Consider the following 16,262-nt stretch of genomic DNA (forward strand, 5'->3'; position numbering starts at 1 on the left):
AAAAAAGAAATGTTGTGAAGATTAAGAAGATGAATTACCAGAGGTGAACGTGATCAGAGAGGCAGAGTTGTGGTGTTTGGAGGGTGAAGTTTGGGGGCCTGTCCTGAGGGTGGGACAGTCCCACAAATCCCGTTTCCCTGTGGGGACTATGGGAGATTCCAGCCTCATCCAGCAGCAGGGCTGGAGTTCTGCCCCACTGGAAACCCTATCTAAATACCCCTAAACCCAGTTTGCTGCTGCCTTTGGTGGCTCTGCTAATTGTGGAGATAAAAAAAGCCAGCCTGGCTAAGTTTGCCCCATCCCTCGGGGAACCATTGCAGCCGTGAGGATCCGACCCAAAACTCTTAAAAGAAAATAAATCTGAATGTCTTTGTGATCTGCAGTCCCCCCAATCTGAGCTAAATAAAGCTGCTTTCTGTCACTGCTGTGTGCTGTGGCTTTCAGTACTCCCTGTACTTTGAGCTTGTTCTTCAAGTGCATTGAAAATGAAGCTTCTAGAAGATTCTTGTCACCTTATCTGGTGGTTAATTGCCATTCCTTTTCCGAAACCTTCTGCACCGGGAGTTTTGTTTTTGAAGTAATTGAAAGTCTCTCTTTGTTTCATGTTCACAAATTGTTAGTCATGAAAGATGACAAGATCAACTTATGTTTCCTTGGAAAACTTAATTTTTCTTTAAAGTAGTCGTGGAACAAGAGGCCTATTAAAGAACAAAGCCACCAAATATGAAATCTGTGTTTTCACTGTTCCTGTTAATAATGATCTGTGATCAAGACACGTGCACAGGCCTTTCAAGAATATATTATTTTGTACTTTTTTTTTTTTTTTTTAACTTCAGTAATAAGAGCAGAATGTCCCTTTGAGATAAAGTTTTGCAGATGTTGCTGCCCAGGCAGTTTGTTGTGTTGAAGGAACAGTTTGTCAGGAAAGGAGGCAAAAAGCAGAATTTTGTGAGTGGGTGGGAAGGGGTTTGAAGCCATTCAGGGCTTTACTCTGTAGCTCACCAAGCTGAGAGTTGGGGTTTGGTAAAGTTCTCTTAGAAAAAATTAGTGTGATTTGTTTTGTTGTATTGCCATGGGAGTAGATTCTCCTGAAGAAGCACAGGGATTCAGCAAATTGACCTGGAATGGGTGCACATGGAAAGCTGGACTTCCCTCAGGGATTTAGGGACATCCTGAGATTCCTAAATCAGGAATTGTGCTCTCCTGCTTCCTCTGCTCCAGTCTGTGGTCAGGGGAGGTAGTGGGGCATCACTGGCAGCACAGCCCTGAGCTGAGATCTACGGGAATTCCTGAGGAATAATGCCTTGGGGAGCTCTAAAACAAGTCATGGCACCTGAAAACTGGATGTGAGCCTTATTTTGCTGTTGTTTTTTGAAACGCCTGACATGTGAGAGCAGCTTTTTAAAATTGTCCCTCGTAGAGCTGATGAACAATAGGTTGTGTCTCACTGGGTACAGTCAGGTGTCTAAACCAGCTGCGGTGGAAAGGTGAAAAATACATTGATTTTTCTTAACTGCTCATTGCTTCTTCATTCCTGCTGTCTGCAGCTTGGCAGTGCTGACTGATGCTCCCCACACCTTCCCCTTCAAGTTTAATCTCTTCAGAATATGTAACCACGAACTTGCCTTGTTTCTCACAGCTTCGCTCTGGCTGACGGAGTGAAACGGCCCAGTCATTAAAAATAATTGCTTCTTATTTGGTTTGTTCTCTTCCAGCTTAAAAAAATCCTCTGCAGAGCTGAAGAAAATCCTTGCCAATGGCCAGGTAGGTGCTCTGGTGGAGCTTTGGCTTCATGGATGTCTCGTCCCTGCCTCATTCCAGGCTGATTGGCACCCCTGGATGGTGCAGAGCTGCTTACAGCTCATTTAGCTGTAATGTGTTCTTTTAACACAGGACTGGGGGGGACCATGGAAACCCTCATGGCATGGATGAGTCCTCTGTCCTGATTTGCTGTGATTGGCACAGCAATTTGCTTCCCATTTCTCAAAATGTGCTAATCAGGTTTAGCTGCAAATAGATCGAGGCCCTGCACACGTGTTGAGCTGCTGCTGCCACCACGGTTCTAGGGAAGAAAGTTAATCAATTTTAAATAACTGAGTCAACTGCTCGCTTAGAACGACCTCTGTGGGGTTTAGAGCAGTAGATACTTAAAAATTTAGCAGGTTCTTGCAAGGAATCACTTCAGAATCATGGAATGGTTTCGGTTAGAAGGGCTCTTAAAGCCCATCTTGAAAATCATCTTGTTCCAGATTCTTTGCTATGGGCAGGGACACTTTCCACTATCCCAGGTGGCTCCAAGCCCTGTCCAGCCTGGCCTTGGACACTTCCAGGGATGGGGAATCCAGAACTTCTCTGGGAACCAGGGCCAGGGCCTCCTCACCCGCACAGGGGAGCAATTCCTTCCTAACCTCTAATCTAACTCTGCCCTCCTTCACTTTAAGGCCACTCTGGCCCTTTATGCAGTGTTAAATTAATGGTTAGCCTTGATTTTAAAGGTCTTTTCCAACCTTAACGATTCTATGATTCTGTGTTGTAAATCCTTCAAAAATAAGGCAAAAAATCCAACCAACCAACCAAAAAAACGCAAAGCTGTAGAACCCCACCTTGTTCTTCTCTTTTTGCTCCAGGCATTCAGCCCTGGCACCCAAAATTGACTGTTTAATGTTTATGGACAAACAGCACCGTTCTTTTTTTCCCCCATTTTGAGCTGAACGTACGGGCGGGCTCGCAGTGACATTAAATATACACAGTTAAATGAAACTCCCTCCAAAAGAGCCCAGATTCTTGAGCAGCCACATAAATACGTTTTAATGTTTGTCACAGGCTGAGCCCTTTGGCAGCCTTGGAGGGAGGCACCTGTCCGGTGGCTCCGAGCTGCCTATTAGGCTCTATTGACTGAGACATCTGTGTCACTGCAAATAAAAGACTCTTATTGATTTTCTTAACTGCTCTTCACTTCCCCTCCGCCTTCCGAAGGCTGAAATCTTAATTATCTCGGATGCCTATTCAGTGCCTTCACACAATGACCTCTCCAAGCCTCATTGGCATTTCATGAATCAAGGAGTTGTGGCTGAGCGTGTCAGGAAGATAAAGGCTGAGCTCTGTGGTGTCCTTCAGCCTCACCTGGAACATTTTGGGGGGGGATAAGTGGGAGTTCCCCTCCAAAACGGGAGCCCAGCGCCGCTGAATCCCTGGAATACGCCTGGGACGTGGGGCTTTTAGGCTGAGTTCAGTATTCACGAGTTCCTGGCTCTCGATTTGTTAATGTTACAAAATTCATAGGTAAATTGTATATTTCTCTTGGCGACTTGAAATTCTGGGAGTACCAGCAGCAGGAGGCTGAACTTTTGAATCAAGGTGGTGCTTGCTCCGATATTACTGATTCATTTTAAAGTAAAATCCCCAAATGTGAGTAAAATCTCCCTGTGATTGGCTGGATTTGGCATTTTATTTGTTCTAAACAGCGAAAAACAAGTGCTTGGTGTGCCCTGCAATAGATTCACAGATTTGTTCCTTGTGGTTTTGAATTTTAGAACCAAACTTCTTCTTACAATATTCAAAATGTTACTTCAACTCACTAAAAAAAAAAAGAAAATAGGAATTAGGTACTTCTTGTTATGATATTAAAATTGCTACTTAAAACCACTAAAAAGAAAATAAGAATTAAGTTTTATACTTAAACCCAATTAAAAAAAAGAAAATAGGGATTAAGTACTTCTTCTTATGATCTTAAAAATGTTACTGAAACCCACTAAAAAAAAAAAAATCAGTTTTAATACTACCTTTTAGTCAACCTGATGGGAGTTAATCTGCTTTTTGTTGAGACTGAATGATTTCAGTTGTGTTCTGCAAAATTTGGTCACAGATCCACAACTGGAGATGGTTTTCTAGTGGTAATTTTAACTTTTATTCATTTGGGGGGATTAAGTCACACTTACCATTACTTAAGCATGGCCTGGGTCATTATTTTTGATTATTTTTTGGCAGTTTCTGCTTTGAGGCATTCCTAATGATATTCCTCTAGTAGTTTCCATTTAGGTTTAATAAGGAATTCATATTAATCATTAAAAGAAGGGGACATGATTCTTCAAGATAATCAAATATTGACAGGTTAGAAATAGCTTTCTGCCTGGGTTCATTGATATAGGTGATGTGATATAAATATTTATTTCTTTTCTGTCACTCAGAGTAAATGCCACCAATTGATTCAGCATTGATATAGTGTCAACAGTTCATAAGAAACATTTGACTGGCTCGTGTTTCCCGATTAGTCTCTGCTCTATAAAGTGGGATTTACTAAATCTCCTCAATTGGCTGCTCCTGGAGTGTGACTGCTCCGTGAATCCATGATTGCCTCCACTCGGGAAGCCCTGGCACCGGGGCAGCTCCTGCTCCAGTCAGGATTAATTGGGCATTTTGCTTTTAATGATTTATGAGAGACACACCCTGATTTCATCCCCAGCCAGGTGTGAACGAGGGATGCTTTGTTTGCTGCTCCCTAATTGGAGCCTGCTTTGCTTTTCCATGAATTCCCTGAATTTTGGCAGCCAATCCAAGTTGGGGTTGCAGGTTTAATATTCCAGCCCTTCCTGCCGAGCCCGTGGTTATTAGGGGAGCGTTTTATGATGGAGAATCCAGTTTTCCCAGTAAAATAAATAAATCATCCCGTGCTTTTGGCATCTTTATTTGAGCCAGTAAATCACACTTTATCTCCCCATCAGCTGCAGATCCTCCCTCCACCCCAGCATTCCTGTTTTTCCCTGGGCTTCTGGTTGCCCTTTGTGCTGGGCACAGAGGATGGAGCTGCTCCTACCCCTGTCTTTTAGGGAATGATGTGGAGACAATGCTCCCTTTTCCCAGTGAGTATAAAGCAGGAGAAAAGGGAAATGTGCTTTATGTCTCCAGTTCTGCTCAATTTGTTGTTTATAACTTGAGTAACCACCAAAAATTCTTCTCTTTTCCCCCACAAGAAACAAAAATACAAATTTATTCATGGCTTTGTGGGTTCATTTGATTTCTCTTCCAAGTGATTGGCTTAGAAGGACATTTTTGGGAATGCAAATGTTTGTTGTTACCTCCAAGACTGGAGAATTCAGGTCCTCCAGCTTGGAAGAGCAAAACTACTTAAAATTACCAAGTCTGCAGCCTGAGAGAAATTATTTTTGGTGCAAGGGGTCCGCTGTAGATCCTTTACATATTTGAAATCCCATTCATGAACGATTGTTCCTCATGAGGTGCCTTTTCCCCTTTTATTTACATTTTCTGATGAATCCAATAAGCAAAGGAGCTTTCAGTAATGAGATAAATGTTGCTTTTCATCACAAACCTTGGTGTTGGAATGGGCCATTTCATCCCTTCCTAAGGTACCTGGCCCAGGTTTAACCACAAATGGGTCATAAAATAATCACCTTCTATTTTGAGTTGTCTCAACTCAGGTTTTCCCAACACTCTGTAGAAATTCCAGGGAGAAACCAGGTTTTTGCTCAGGTAGTGAAAGAAAAGGACATCAATTTTGGATTAATCATTTCTGTCCTTACAACTTCTTTTAAATCAATAAAATATTTCATTTTCTGGTCATTAGAAATGCTGAGTATTGACTCTTTGGGACATTTGAGCTTGTGATCATCGCTTGTGTTAATACACAAAAATGACATCTTTAAGCAGCCAGGCCAAATCATGTGAAATATTTAACTTGGTGTCCCATAAAATACAAGTAATTACTGAAAATGAGTTAATGTTTCCTAGGAAAATACCTTTTCAAAGCAGGATTTGCCCAAACATTTGGAAGAGAAAATTGCTTTGAGCCCAGAACTAATTCTGATTAAAACATTTATATTTTAAAGTATAAATGTGCATTCCAAAATATCTTCAGTGAGATTTTTTCATTTGTGCAAAATCCAAATAACTCTGTTTGTCCAGAAGGCTGAACTGTGGTTCTACATTTGAATTGCTTCTTGGGCAATATAATGATCTGTTGTAAAATCCATATAAAAAGGATCCCAAATTCAGGAATTTGCAGTGTGCAGTGCTTTTATCAGCTGCTGCTGGATTTCTGAGCATCTGAGTTGTCCCAGTGAGCAGAAAGATGGAGGTGAAGAATTCATTGTGTAGTTCAAGGAAAATGGTTTTTATTGCAATTCCAGACTGATTGTTTTTATTAAAAGAAGTGCTTTAGATAAAAGCTGCATAAATGGAGCTCTGCAGAGCAACCCCACTGACAGAGCTGCCACTCAATTAGGATCAATTATGCTGATTCCAGAATAAATCATAAACTTTTCCAGGCACACTCCAGCTGCCAGTTTCTGTCGGATTGTTTCCATTCACCTCCAACTTTGGCTCTGGTTATGTGCTGCTCTGGAGCCCCTTTTCCTCTCAGTATCTGTGCCCTGACCCTCTTGAGCTATATTATATCATTCCATTTTGACACCTTTTATCAAACTTTAATGAAATGACCCAGGCAAACAAATTGTCATTAAACTTTCCATCACTTTGTCCCTTGGTATCGTCTTTTATAAATTGGACAGCAAATGTTGTATTGATCTTCTCGTTCTTGCAGCTGAACTTGAAATGACCCAGACTGCTTGTTGTTTATGGCCTGGAGTTGCTTTTCCTTGACATTTCCATCCACAGCATGACATCTCTTTTGTTTTTCTTTCTTTCTTGTGGAGATGAATGAACAAGACATACGATACCGAGACATCCTCGGGCACGGCAACGGAGGCACAGTCTACAAGTGAGTGGGGGATTTCACTGAAAATCTGGGAAAAAATTCAAATGTAACAGCGTTTTTATTTTTACCCTTTGGGGTATAGATGGGCCCTTGCTGCTGTGCAGGAAAGGAATTCGTAGTATAAACTTTTAAACCGTTCTGAGGGCATTTTACTTTGTTTTTAACGCAGCTTTGAGTCCTTTCTGGGTAACAAGTTAATGGTTCACAAGTAGAACTTGGGATGTGCTGGAGCATCATGGATTGGCCTCCAGGATTTGCAATTCCTGCTGGCTCACCACGCCCTTCCTGGGAATGACAGCAGTGGGATATGGTGGCACCAGTGGCACCAGTGCCCTGTCCTTCTCTGCCCCTTCAGAATCCCTCCCCCCCTTTGGCTGCTGCTCCCCTCCCTCCCTCCCAGCCTGAGAAACTCCCCCAAATTTTGGTGGCGAAGCTCCTACCCCGCAGCCAGGATTAATTTTAATATGGTAAAGATGATAATAGCACAGATAAGACTTTCCTGTTGAGAAAACTCCTTCTTATGCATAGTGCAAAGTTTAAACTACAGAATGTAATATCTGGTACTTAATAGTCTGCAGTGGGGTATGAAAAATATTCCACTGGGAATTAAGAAATCCATACTTTGTAAGAAAGCCCTGAGGGAGTAATAAAGGTTTCCTCCAGAGAGCTATTTACCATATACAGTAACCCAGCATCCCATTAGGGCTTTGTTTATACCTTAGACATTTTAACTTTGATACTAACATTTTTTTTTTTCCCCTAAAATGTTTTAAAAGCTACGGTGCATTTAGTTTAGTTTCTAATTGGCTGCCAGCATTGCAAAACAAGTCCTCCTTGCAGAAGGTTTAATGGAAATGGGCTTCCAAAGCCTCCAAGGAGGAAATGCAGTCTTGGAATGGACCCTTAAAATCAGGTTGGCCTTGGGGGTGGGATGTGGTTGGGAAATCTCGTGGATGTTTTCTTGGAGAAGGATATTCCTAGACCAAGGAACTTGAGGTAATTGTGTTACTTTCTGATTTTATTATAGATATGAGGGAGAATGTTGAGCTCTAAAGCTCAGCCAGTGACTTGTTGGTGTCAGAAGAAGAGGCGGAGAAGGTTCATAGAGGGAATTTGGATAAAAGGGGATGTAAGGCTGAATGTTCCCTGTTTGACATCATCCTGTGTTTCTGAAGGTGTCGTGCTGTGATCCCGAGCCTGGAGTGGGTGACTGTGGCATTTCCCTGCACTCTCAGACAGGGAAAGTCTGACCTGCAAAGGCAAGAGCCCACTCCTGTGTCAGGGAAGGGTTTCTGTCTCTCACACTCCTTTTTATCCCGTTCTTATTTAAAGTCAGCAGCTGCAGTGACTTCAGAATCCTTCCCAGTGCAGGAGTCATTCCAGCCTGCTCCAGGGAACAGGCACTGGTTTTGTGTGTGGGTGTTTTACACATTATCATGGAACCCTGGAATGGATTGGATGGGAAGGGAACTTAAAGCTCATCCCATTCCATGCGCAGGGACACCTTCCACTATCCCAGGGTGCTCCAAGCCCCGTCCAACCTGGCCTTGGGCACTGCCAGGGATCCAGGGGCAGCCACGGCTTCTCTGGGCACCCTGTGCCAGGGCCTCATCACCCTCACAGTGAGGAATTCCTTCCCAATATCCCATCCATCCCTGCCCTCTGGCAGTGGGAACCCATTCCCTGTGTCCTGTCCCTCCATGCCTTGTCCCCAGTCCCTCTCCAGCTCTCCTGGAGCCCCTTTAGGCCCTGGAAGGGGCTCTGAGCTCTCCCTGGATCCTTCTCTTCTCCATGTGAACATTCCCAGCTCTCCCAGCCTGGCTCCAGAGCAGAGGGGCTCCAGCCCCGTGGCAGAACTCCCTAGCTTGGAGCAATACCCCCTTCCCAAAATGTTCCCAGTTCTCAGTCTCCAGCGGAGCATCCACGCCCCAATAGGGAATAAGGGGTTCAGACTGGAACACTCACAGGTAGCTGGATTGCCCCAGCCACGCACAGCAGCCCACAGATATTTTATTCCAGTAAATCAATGAACATTCGTCAAGTAAAATTAATTGCAGAGGTTGGGCTGTTTCCCCCTCGCAGCGTGGGGCTGCTGGCTCGGGGAGGAGAGGCTGTGTGGGTATTGATCTGCAGCTGAAGAACGAGCCTGTCTACGCCCTTTTTATTCTTTTTTTGTTGTTGTTGTTATCCTTATCTTTTTTTTTTTTTATTCCCCCTCTCTTCCCAGCTCTTTATCCTAACTCATATCCATTATGGCAATGATATATTCCCAGCACTCGGGGAACAAGACAGCACGTCGCAGGTCGCTGAGCAAAAATTTTCCAGCCTCTCTTTTCCATGGGAATGAAGCACTATTGAAATAGTTTATTGAGATTGAAGTATTGATCACTTTTCCTGCTCCCCCTGGCTGGAGGTGGGGGGAGAGGGGAGCTGGGGTTGTTCTCTTTGGAAGACTATGTTTAGTTAGAAAATGGATTTCATTTATTTGGGTTCTTTACAGCTGCAACTGGTTTATTGCTCGGAGAAGAGGTATCTTAGCTTTATTTTTATGACAGTATAATTATACTTTAGAAATACACTTGATTACTGTGTGTAGCAAAATTGTTCCACTATATTGGCTTGGCCAATATTGCTATACAAACAACTTTTCAGTCAATTGAGTCTGGTAAAAAATCAATACTTTATAGCAATATTTCGAGGGAGAACTTGCTGAATCTAAATGTTTTTCCTGTTCTAAAAAGAAGGGGATTTTATGGTTCTTTGACATCCCATTCTCCCCCTACCTTTTCATCCGCTGTTTGCTTAATTAAGGAACAATAAAAATTCTCGTGTTAGATATGGCAAAACCAGTTAATTAGCCTTGCTTTTTGGTTGCTTGCATGTTCAGAAGTACGTGAGAAAATATAAAACAAGCCCAAACTGTCCATTGAATATTCCATCAGAAAGCAGCGATTCTTCCACTGCTGCCCAGTGAGCAGAGTGTGCCCTGTCTTGGGTAAAGACTGTCAAGAAAAGGATAAAATCTGCTGTAACGAAGCCTGAAAGCACCTGAGTGTGCTCCTCTCCTGTTTGCCAGGTGCTGTAGGTAGGCTATGTCATTTGCTCTGATTTCCACTCTCTGTGGAGTATTTAACTCCAGTTCTATGCATTTTTTGAAACTCAGCTGCCTGCTGTTCTATGGAAGCTGGTGGGGTGGAGAATGCACAATTTAAGCTCTTCCCAAACATCTGTGTGGCAGGACATCTCTGGATCTGCTTAAATTGCTTTTCTTGGATCAAATCATTTGCTGGTCAGCCCAAAAGACATTGGAAGGATGAGCTTTGTGCTGCATCTTTGGGCTCCATCCATGGCTGCAGAGGCTGCTCTGAGGAGATCTCTCCTTAGGTTGAGGATTTGATTTGGAATGTGTGGGTGTGCTTTGCCAGCTGGTCCCTGGAGCAGCTCCATTAAATTATTCAGAGCTCAGATCCTCAGCTGTGTAGATTTTGAACCTAAATATTACAAAGTGGAGGTGTTTATCTCTAGCAAATAATGACTCTGTCAGGTCTTTCTCACATGACGTGTCTAAAGCGTCGCTATTTCCTTTATAGAGAAGCAAAATGAATGTTTTATTCTTATTTCATGTTTTCTAGTCTTTGTTTTTCAAGGAGAAAGGAGAAGTGAGATGTTCCAGGAGCTGTGTTTAGGGCATGGCACAGCCTCCTGGGATTTATTTTGCAGTGTGAGTTGTGTGTGTAACTCCGTGGGTTCTGTTGGAGTCTCCAGCAGCAGGAGCATAAAGCTCCGTACACCAAAATAAACATAAAGCCCCAATGATGCCCTAATTAATTTGGGAGTTACCAGGATCTGGGAGGGAGGAAAGGAATGGGAACATCAGTTCCCATCTTAGCAAAATGCTGTGAAAGCAGAAGGCTTCACTTTTAAGTTGAGTAATTGGGAGAGAAGTGGCTGTGGATGATGTCCCGCCCCCGAAGAATTGGATAGCCTGGAAAATAGGGATAAATGAGGAAGCTTAATTTGTTTGAGCAATTTCCTTGAGCAATTCTGCAGTTTGGTTGAACATTCCAGCATCTGCCCATCCCTTCATTCCCTATCTCGGCCAGCCTTGGGGTGCCCCATTAGCACATTAAACACCGAGTGTGGGAGACAGCTGGGCCGGGGCTGTGTGTGCTCCACAGCCTGGAGTCTGTGCCCTGGGGGGAGCTGAGGATCCTCTGGCACTGCTGGGGAAGCACGGGCAGCCTGGAGCAGGGAAGCTGGAGGAGGTTTGGCTGTGTTTGTGGGGAAGGGAGGTGGAGGGGATGCAGCTCTGTTTGCTGGGATGGTGATGGAATAACTGGAGTTTGCTGTTGCCTTGAGGAGCTTTTGCTGAGTAGGGTTGGCTTCTCCTGGCTTATCCCACAGCCCTGGTGCAGGACAGGGGTGCTGGCAGGAAGGAGCTCTGTAGTCCCAGTCTGTTCTTTAAAGCACCTCAGATGTTGTGGGAATCCAGCCCAAATCTTACCAGAGCTGTTCCTCTCCTGGTCATTTGTTGCTGGTTTTCCTATGGATATCACAGAATCCTGGAATGGTTTGGGTTGGAAGGGACCTTAAAGCAGGGTCCCAGGCTGTTCCAAGCCCCGGCCAACCTGGCCTTGGACACTGCCAGGGATCCAGGGGCAGCCACAGCTTCTCTGGGCACCCTGTGCCAGGGCCTCCCCACCCTCACAGCGAAGGATTTATTCCCAGTATCCCATCTATCCCTGCCCTCTGGCACTGGGAAGCCATTCCCTGTGTCCTGTCCCCCATGCCTTGTCCCCAGTCCCTCTCCAGCTCTCCTGGAGCCCCTTTAGCACTGGAAGGTGCTCCGAGGTCTCCCTGGAGCCTTCTCTTCTCCAGCACGTGTGTAACACAAGAACTATCCTTTGCCTCTTTTTAGAATACTTTAATTCACAGATTATTTTGGCCCTTTGGCAGAGGGTAAATGTAGGCAGAGATGAAATCCCTTTTCCAAGGCAGCAAAAGAAGTAGCAGAAGCAGGGATGGAGCTGCAGATTCCCAGCCAGGGATTCCTGGGGAAGGTTCTCACAACCTTTTCTCCACAGTGCTTGTCCCAGCCTGGTGCTCAGGGAAGGAAGCACAGGCAGCTTCACTGGCTTGTTTGGCATTAAAACACATCTTTGACCCTTTGAAGTCTTAAAATGGCACCTCCCTTAATTCCTGTGGTGTGGCTGTGGAGGCATTTCCCTTATTTCCTTTCCCGGACTGCATTCATTTTCTGTTTCTCTTGTTTGGGTTTATTTTGAGTCCCACTGAAAGCGTTGGAGCAGCAGTACCTGAGTTAGAAATGCCCCACTGGATGTCATCTACTACCAGTGTGGGTTAAACAAGACTGACCAGTGCTTGCTGGTCACTCGCTTCCTGTGACCCTGGCTGGCGCTCGCCCGCCCCATAGAATCTGTTATGCACAAAAGTGCATAAAATGAAGATAAAGTACCTCCTTCAAGTCTGACAAAACCCATTCCTCTGCAGAATGGGAGCTGCAGTGAAAGTAAATAAATGAATGGACAGCAATCACAGCCTAGTTGATGAAACTGTTCAATTAAAGCACAGGCATTTACATGGTGTAATTTCCCTAAATTGCCAATGAGCCCCTTTAGACACAACCAGTGTTCAAATTGATTTCAGCATTGATTTTGGCTGAAGCTGATAAATTTCTGCTTGTTAGTTAAAGTAATTTTGCAGAAGACTTTGTAGTGCAGTATTGAAGTGTTCATTTAGCTGATGGTTAAAAGAGGAGTTATTTACAGAGGGTTCTACTGTTGGGCTGAGATGGGACAATTCCCCGGTCATCTTTTTACTTTTAATTTTTAAGCTTCAGTATCCAATCAATACGTTATTGAAACTGATTAAAATGTATCCAGCCAGCTGCCTATGGCTGTTTAATTAGAAACTGGATGATTCTTAAATTAAAGTTGTTTTGTTTGTGTTGGATGTCCATAGCTGGGAAGATGAAGCGAGCAGCAGTCCGGAAAATGGGAACTTGTGCTTGTTAGCAGTGAGTGAGCTGGGGTGAGAGCTCAGGGCCTCCCCACCTTCCCAGGGGAGAATTCCTTCCCAGTATCCCATCCATCCCTGCCCTCTGGCACTGGGAATCCATTCCCTGTGTCCTGTCCCTCCATGCCTTGTCCCCAGTCCCTCTCCAGCTCTCCTGGAGCCCCTTTAGCCCCTGCAAGGGGCTCTGAGCTCTCCCTGGATCCTTCTCTTCTCTAGGCTGAACAACCCCTCACGTTGGCTTCTTAGTTCCTGTCACCAAAGAACGTGATGTACTTTTTGGCTCACACTCTGTTGCTTCATGTTTCTTTCCTAAAATTGTGATGGATTCACTGCAGGCTTTCTGCCGTGTGGGATAACACCGTGTCAGTCGGAGCTCACGGCTGCTCTGCTGCCTTTTATCCTTACACCTGTTTAAATCCAGCAGGTGAGTCCATTCCTGTGTCTGGAGCTGCTCTGGGTGGTCCTGGGTGACCTGGTGTAGGTGTGGTGGTACCACACTTTGCTCGAGCTCCGTCCTTATTCCAGCCTGTCCAGGTCTCTTTCAGGAATGGGGACTGACTGGCAGTGGGATGGGTACAAAGAGAAAGGCTGGGAATCCCATTTCCAAAGGTTAGCCCTGAATGTTTGGCTGCAGGAGAGAAGGAAGACTCATTTAAGTGGTAACAGATGGAAAGAGGAACAGGTTCCAGCACAAAGAGGTGAGGGATCATCATTCCCTGGGCTTGGATTCCAGCACCGAGCTGGGTTAAGTGAGACATTGCTGCTCAACATTTCCTTTATGCAGCCTCTGGTGCCAACTGTGCTCTTTGTCAGAAGTTTTAACATTCAGATACCACTATTTGCAGTTTGTTTGCTACTTCCCCAGCAAATCATTTTGCAATCAGCGCTCAAGCATCTGCAGTGGCATTTCAGAGGGAGGGGAGGTTGTGCTGTGAACCAGCACAGCACCATAAAAGCTCCTTTTTCCAACTGCTGTGCACTTTGGCTTCCCTGGTTTAACAGCCACAGAGTCAGGCTAATGTGTTTGCTATTGCAGGAGGCAGCAACTGGCAAAGTGGTTATTTCCTAGAAACAATTTGAATCTCTTTCTTTCGATGGCCATCGGAGTACGTGATGCTCCTGTCGCTGCGCTGCCACGGTCTGACCACGAGCACGACAAACAGCAGCAGTCCCAGGCAAAAAAAGGGGGGGAAAAGGAGAAAATTACCAGTAAAGCAAATGTGGGGGTGATTTGCTGCGTGGAGTTTGCAGCTGCTGGCTGGCACGTTGTGCTGCAGGGCTGAGGTCCCTGTGCACGACACCGACGCAGCTTTTTGCTCTCGGTTATTTCTCATAAATGTCCGGTTTGACTCCCTCTGCGCCCTCACGTCTGAAGGTGTGGCCTGCTACAAGCACAGCTTTTTCTGGTCACTTTTGAGCTCAAATAAGAAGCTTAAAACTCTTATTTCTGTTTGGAAACACTCTGCCGTGGCACCAGAGACCTTTGGTGTGTGGTGGTGTTTGTCTCAGTGGGTCTGGAGAGCTTCCTCTGCAGCTCCTCAGTGCAGTGCCGGGAGTAAACTGTGGGGAAATGGGACAATATTTCCCAACCCTTTTGAGGGAAATTATCTCCTGCTGTTTTTAACAAATGTGGGTAATGCATTCATCCCCAGGTGAGAAGTAGGAGGAAAAGCGTCGGGAGAAAGGAAGCAGAATATTCACTTCTAGTTTTACTCTGTGGCCTGAAGCTGCCACCTTGGCAAGTTCAGATGGACCTCAGGAGAAAGCTCTTGGCAAGAAAGGAGGAGCTCCAGTACTGCAGCACTGGGACAGGGCATGGGAGAGGCAGGGAATCTCCATGCTGGGGAGGAATTTTTCCCCATATCCCATCTGGGAACCCTGTGTCCTGTCCCTCCATCCCTTGTCCCACGCCCCTCGTGGCACCAGCCTTAGGTGTCCCCAGGCTGGAGGGGAGTGTTGCATCCCTGGATCCTGCAGCCCCATCGCTGCTGTCTCCGTCTGTCAGTTCATCATTTTGTCATCTTTGCTGATGTTGGTTATATTTCTGGGAAGGGACAGGGCTGGCTCATTGGCACAGCAGACAGGTCATGGCTTTCCCTTGAATCATTTAGGCTTGCCAAGGAGTATCTTATTGATTAGAAGTTGTTCCCGTGGCTGTTGTGGGGAAAAATGAAAGGATGTATCCTGGTGGCCAGAGGGAGCAGATGGGAAGCAGATCCTGTGCTGCTCCAGGCTCCTTTGGTGCTGTTCTGAGCATGAGAGGATAATTTGAATGGATTTTGGTGTCTAGGTAGAGACTGTGTTTATTTTGAGATTTAATATAATACCAAACTCAGCTTGTAGTGAGAAGTTGTGTTTGATGGGAAAAGCTGCTGGAAAAAGCTCGGGGATCTTTGCAAACTCAGCCCCTGCTCGTGATGTGACCATTGTTGATTCACTCACATGTGGGCAAGGGCTTTGCAATTAAAAATTAGAAAAAAAATTGAAAATTAGTGTTTCCCTTGAGTTGCCTGCAGGTTGCAACCTGTGGTTGGTTCTTTGCTTGCGCTGGAAAGAATTATCCCGCAACCACAGCATCCTGCAGCTCCCAGTGTGCTTTAGGTAAAATTCCTCACAGGGAGGATGTAAAATTGTTGGTCTGAGAGAAATATTTTGTTTGCCATCTTCGCTATTTATTAAGAATTTATTAGCTCTTTATTAAGAATCTGGCACATTTTCTCTGAAGTTGGGTTTGTTTTCCTTCTGTGTTGAGTAGAAACTCATCGTATTCGGTGTACCGAGTATTTAGCGTCAAATATTAGGGTGGGCTGGGGTTTATTCTATGAAGAGCCCAAAGCCCTGACATTTCTCCTTGGTTTTCTTTACCTCAGGAAGAACAAAGCAGGTAATGTGGATTTCCGTTCCCCTTTTCTCCTTAAAACGCAAACCTGCTGCTTCTGATGCTTCCCGTTTTTCATTTGCTTTCCTGTAGAAACACATCTCCTGTACGGGGTGGGGGGAGAGATGCTGAGGGTTGGCAGATCCCCCAAAGCCCTATTCTAGTTTTCCATGATATTGATTTGTATTTTCTGGGACACAAGGGATGCACTCTCCGCAGTCCATCACAAGTTTTCGTGGCTTAGCTGGAGGGCTTTGTTCAAACACGGTGCTTGCTCACACAGCATCTCTCGTATTTATTCCCCAAAATAACCCCGGTTTTGGCCACGCCACCTCTGCAGCCCTCCCTGAGGGACGCTCTGCTTTTCCAGAGTGGAGGAGACAAAGTTCTGCTGAAGGGCTTGGCTTGTGTGGGGCCCTTCAGGGCTTTAAATGTCTCGGGATGTGGTTTGTAGCCAAGGGTGGTGAAATATTGGACACAACTGTGCCAGTCTTGCTTAGGAGCTGTTCATTGTAATGGATGCAGGGGCTTGGAATAATGAATTCTGGTGGGAATGTGGAGGGAGAGACTGAAATGTCTGTTCCCCAGTGGGAATGTTCAGCCAGGCAGCGTTGGAGT

At 45.2% G+C, this 16,262-nt stretch overlaps 1 protein-coding gene across 2 annotated transcripts in view; it reads left to right on the top strand.

Moving 5' to 3' along the window:
- Positions 1 to 16,262, top strand: part of MAP2K5 (mitogen-activated protein kinase kinase 5) — a 120,056-nt gene that overhangs the window by 18,494 nt on the left and 85,300 nt on the right. For both annotated transcript variants that reach the window (XM_042039142.1, XM_042039141.1), the window contains exons 7-8: positions 1,716 to 1,764; positions 6,669 to 6,733. In XM_042039142.1, coding sequence (XP_041895076.1) covers positions 1,716 to 1,764; positions 6,669 to 6,733 — 114 coding nt within the window. The remainder of the gene's footprint in view (positions 1 to 1,715; positions 1,765 to 6,668; positions 6,734 to 16,262) is intronic.

This window comes from Corvus kubaryi, unplaced genomic scaffold (genome assembly GCF_017639235.1).
Source record: "Corvus kubaryi isolate FWS band 111438036 unplaced genomic scaffold, C.kubaryi_AGA036_p1.0 37394, whole genome shotgun sequence".
NCBI classification, from domain to species: domain Eukaryota; kingdom Metazoa; phylum Chordata; class Aves; order Passeriformes; family Corvidae; genus Corvus; species Corvus kubaryi.